The 5149-nt window shown below is 41.8% G+C and overlaps 1 protein-coding gene across 1 annotated transcript; it reads left to right on the top strand.

Annotated features, from left to right (window-relative positions):
* The first annotated feature begins 446 nt into the window (after positions 1-446).
* Positions 447-4942, top strand: LOC100276037 (uncharacterized). Its single transcript, NM_001149924.2, has 3 exons — positions 447-1036; positions 4261-4450; positions 4535-4942. The coding sequence occupies exons 1-3, from the start codon at positions 486-488 to the stop codon at positions 4742-4744; spliced, it is 951 nt and encodes a 316-aa protein (NP_001143396.2). The 5' UTR covers positions 447-485; the 3' UTR covers positions 4745-4942.
* The last annotated feature ends 207 nt before the right edge of the window (positions 4943-5149 follow it).

Raw genomic sequence — 5149 nt, 5'->3', positions numbered from 1 at the left:
AACCCCCTCAATTCATCCCTAATCGAACAATATGAACGGATTTAGGGGGTTTGTCGCGTTTAACAATAAAATTTATAAATCCTTTAGAAAAACACTGTTAAAATTTTAAAAAATTATAATATAGTAAAGTTGACGTTGCTGACTTGACAATATTTTTGGCTAGATTCTCTACTGCGGAACAAGCCCTAAAGAGGAGGATTCCTTGAACGGTTTGGCAGTTAAGAACTTAAGACATGAGGATATGAGCTCTGCACGAGGTTGTATATTTAGGATTTCTCCGTTGGAGTCTTATATAAATTTGATCAAAATTTATAATAAGATCTTTGTTGGAAGCTGTTTTTGTCTCTAAACCCTTTAATTTAAGATAAGACCTAATTTATCATTTTTATTGGAGTTGCTATAAAGCACAGAAAAAAAAACCATCTTGGACTTCTCACTCTTCCGTAGTTCCAACGCTCTGCGCGGCATTTCGCCGAGCATACACCATGCACTCCCTGCGGTGCGCCCTTCGCTACCCCATCCCCAGTACCGCCGCCTCTTTATCCACCTCCGGCCTCCGCCGTCTCTCCTCCCACCATCGCACTCCACCGCCGCTCCGCTCAGCGACCACCGGTGAAGACGAGTGGAACGACGCGTGGGAGACCGCATGGCTTCCAGGCGACTCCCCCGCCTCCTCCCCAGCGCCCGCCGCGCCATGGGAGTCTCCCGCCTCGGCTTCGGAGTCCGCCATCCCGGTCATCTCCGCCGAGGTGGATCCAGACACTAAGGCCTTCGTGGCAGACATGGACGAGCGCTGGGCCGAGCGCCGCATCGCGTCGAGGCGGGGCCAGCAGCAGCGCGCGTCTCGCGCGGCGGAAGGCGGGGAGGGGGGCGTCGTGGCGAGGAAGAAGGCGCAAGCGGATGATTACAGGACCAGGAAGCAGCGGGTGCACGCCGCGCTTTGGGTGAAGGAGATCGAGAAGATGGAGGAGGCGCGACTCGGCGGTGGGGGAGGTGGCGCTGACGATATCGACCGGCTGCTCGACTCGTGCTCAGAGTGTGTCGCTGCTCTAGTAACTTTCATCTTTATATATCTGAACAAAATTGCGATCCTTACCTGTTGTTGCTTCATGCTATCACATTCCTTGCTTGAATTTGTTTTGCTTGGTGAGGATTATGACTATTGGTGGAAGGACTGCCTTGGATTATCCCAGGTTCCAACCGACGTTAAAAATTATATTGAAAATGCAAGATCAGTTACATTTTTTATTTGTATATATGATCATTTTGAATTGCAGTCAGAACTTTCTTTCCAAGCAGTGGCGGAGGCAAGAGTAAATTTTAGGTGTGGCGGGGTTTATAAAGATCAAATACGTATAATACAATTATGCGAGAGCTCACTGATACATTGTATAAATATATATTACTTGTGATTAGTGAATATAATAGAAATCCAAAAGCAAAGCATTAGCCCTTTAAATACCTCACTAAATGAAGATGCAAACTGGACAAAAGGCAATCTACTTACAATTTTAAACTGTAAAAATATGTTTCATACTTTCATCATGTATTTGATCTTCTTTAATGGTGGTGCCATCGTTGATCGTTGTATAATTGTACCTGGACTCGGCCACGTGCAAATTTGCAGCTGTTTTCTGACGTCCATTGCACCAAGTCGACGTATGACGCTACGGTTTCTGTCGTTCTGGACTAGGATGTGGACAGGTGGAGGCACAACGCAGCTGATCGATAGAATGAGACCCATCGTATTCCAATTGATGTATTAGCTTCCTTTCATGGGTTTTGCTTTGAAGGCCGATCACCACAGGCCCACCACACCAGCCAAAACTAGTAGACCCAGCAGGCCAGCTCGTATTTATATAACATATATATACTGTATATACAGTCTTCAAGTCCAGAATTTAGGTATGGCGGCTGCCAAACCTTGCCAAATTGCTGGCTCTGCCCTTGTTTCCAAGGATCTTCTCATGATTTTGGCGGGACTTTGAAAATATAGTAACCCATGGACTCTATACTAAAATCTATATTAGGCCTTTAACATAACAGTTGGTTTCAAGGATCTTCTCATGACCTTCACGGGATTTTGAAAATATAGTAATCCGTGGGCTCTACACGAAAATCTAAACTAGGCCTTTAACATAACAGTCAAAATAAAATTATAATAATTATTTTTTTAAATGTATTGCATAATCCTTTTCAAATAGAATAGGGATTATAAATGTTGTTTGAACATAATTATGCAAATCCTTAATTACCAGTTCCTGACTATGGATTAAGGATCACCAAATCCTTGAAAACTGTCATTATTCTAACATTCTTGGAATGTAATTATTATAATATTTTTTGTAAACACGCAAGAGAATTGTGTATGAATCTTCTCATATTCAATCTTTACCAGCAAGCTATTTTTTGAGACAATTGCAGGAGCTCTGCCTTTTGATTAAGATGAAATGAATTTTATATACAAGAAAGGGTAGCCAAACGTGGTGCCTACCAGCAAGCTACCCTCAAAGAATATACCATAGCTGCCGGACATACATATACATAATCTAGCAGTAAAAGTGTAAAACTCAATCTCACCAATCGATCAGATGATGATGGACATAGGTGCAGAAAATGAAGATTTTGGAGAAAAGATATGTGCCATAGCACTGAAGAAATGAGTTGAATATGAGATTAGAGTGGGGTGTGTCTTGGACCACTTGCAAATTTATCAGGGGAGGAGAATAATGTGAAAATAGGAGACAATTGTGTGATCATTGCATCAAGGAGAAATTGGAAAGAGACTAAGAAAGATGGATAGACCTAGTGCCGGTGGCTCCCACATGACTGGGGTTCGGGAAAGGAATAACCGAGGCAAGCCTTACCCCTACCTTTTGCAGAGAGGTTATGCTGAACCCAGCGCCTTTGTCTCAGTGGAAAGGCTTCTCACCAGTCACCACTGTGCTAGACATGTCCTCCAGACTAAAAAAGATGAAAGGAAGAGTTTTATGCTCAGGTGAAATTCTTCCAGGGAGTTTGAAGAAGGAAATTGTGAGTGGACCGATGTACAATTTGCTACTAAGTATAGTAATAGGATATAGACACAACTTGGGGCCCTGTATGGGCGCATTGGTTACACATGCCCAGGAACGGGCCTAGTATTTGCCAGTGGTTCTATATTTTGCAAGGAGATTCCAAGCTTTAACAATTTACGGAAATGTGCCAAATGCATAGGTTATAGTAACCGTGATAAATTTAAGGTACATATATCTAGGAAAGAAGGGCGGGCCTGGTGCAGCGGTAGAGCCTACCGTCTGTAACCGAAAGGTCCCGGGTTCGAGCCTCAGCCTCTGCATATTATGCGGAGGCTTGACGCTTAAAGATACCCTTCCCTAGACCCCGCATAGTGCGGAAAGCCTACGGCACTGGGTACGCCCTTTCTTTATGATTCCTGTTGATTGTTGGTAGACAATTCAGTGGAACTCTACAATTTGCTAGCAGACTGCAAACATAGCGTTAAGAATATCTGATGCATGTTAAATTGGAATCTGTTGAAGTTTCTTAAATCTTAACTGCTATAGTGCAATTGGGATTTTGGTGAAAACCATTTCGCTGCTCATGCTTGGATCCATAATTCTTGATGCACAAATTACATGTTAAATATGTCCAATGGATGAATTACACATCGCGTTACTGTGTGATGTGCTTGGACAGCCAAATCACAATCACTGCCACAGTTGCTAAACCTACAATTAGTAGAATTACATTGAGAATAGTCTGTACTATTGGAGGTTTATCTTGTATTTGGTACTTATCACATTTCTTTGTCTGATCTGAATATAATTATTATTTAGGTACTAGTAAGCACTACTGTCGATGGTCTGCTGCTCCTACCGCATACTAGTTTTATTCAGATATTAATTTTCATGGCCTATTTGGAACGGTACTGGGGAACATAAACTAGCATGACAGATTGACTGACTGATGCACTCCCCCTAGGCCCCTACATTGTAGCTATACAGTATTTTTTTTGCTCTCTTATTGTTACTGTTGCTTATCAAAGGACAAACATTCCCCATTATGCCTTGTTTCTTTTGAGTGTTCAAATGCTTATTGAGGTTTTATGTTCTATAAAATCATTTCTAACTGTTAGTTGTCTTCTTGTAGCAAATTTATGATGCATGATTGGTTTGGCATTGTGTTGCAGACCAATTTTTTGGGTTATATTCTTTGTTTTGTTGGTTCTGTTAATTTACTTATGGTCATTTTCGGATGCAGTATCTTTGATTCTGGCAACACTGATTTTGGTGATTCCAAGATCCCAAACACTACTGAGATCAAAACCAAGCCTGATGGTTGGGAAACTACTTCAAGAGGACAGGATGGGAACATATGGGATATCTCACAGCGAGAAGATGACATTCTAATACAGGAATTTGAAAGGCGAATTGCTTTTAGTAAACAGCAGGTCCACAAATTATACTTCCTGCACGGCTGCACCCAATAGTCTTCTTGAAATTGTTTCCAAATTGACGTGAAAATGCTATTGCAGATTGCTAGCTTCATCAAAACCCACATTTTTAGTCGGAGGCGTCCTATCGATGGATGGAAGTACATGATTGAAGAAATTGGCCCCAACGCAAGAAAAGGAAAGGGGAGTGTGCAAAGATTACCAAGTGTCAGTGATCCTGCAACCCAGCCTTACAGGGAAGAAACTCCTGCAATTGCTTCTAGTTCCTCCTTCAGAGGCAATCGGCCATGATGGTGTTCGATAAACCAAATCTTTTGCTGGTTTCACTGGCATAGTTTATACAGGCATTTTCCCCTTCCTTTTGGCTTCAAATGTATGGTGGATGACTCCTTGCGAAGAACATGACGAACTTTCCTTCTGCGTTGTATAATTTTGTAATGAATGTGACGCTTTCTGATGAACCAGCAATGGAAGCGTTTAAGTTTTCTAGTTACTACTCTCTCTGTTCCAACCCTCCATTCCAAATTGTTCCAACTTGTAAGTCGTTGGCTTTTCTAAAGTTACTATTCCCTCCGTTACAATTCCTTTCTTTCAAATTCTAGGTCTAGATTTTCAAATTGTAAGTCGTTTTAGCTTTCCTTTCTAATTGTAAGTCCTTTTGACACTTCTAAATTACAAGTCGTTTTGGTTTTTTTT

Source organism: Zea mays, chromosome 9 (assembly GCF_902167145.1).
Source record: "Zea mays cultivar B73 chromosome 9, Zm-B73-REFERENCE-NAM-5.0, whole genome shotgun sequence".
In the NCBI taxonomy this organism is placed as follows: Eukaryota; Viridiplantae; Streptophyta; class Magnoliopsida; order Poales; family Poaceae; genus Zea; species Zea mays.
The sequence above is the reverse complement of the archived record's forward strand: the minus strand, read 5'-3'. Positions and strand labels throughout refer to the sequence as shown.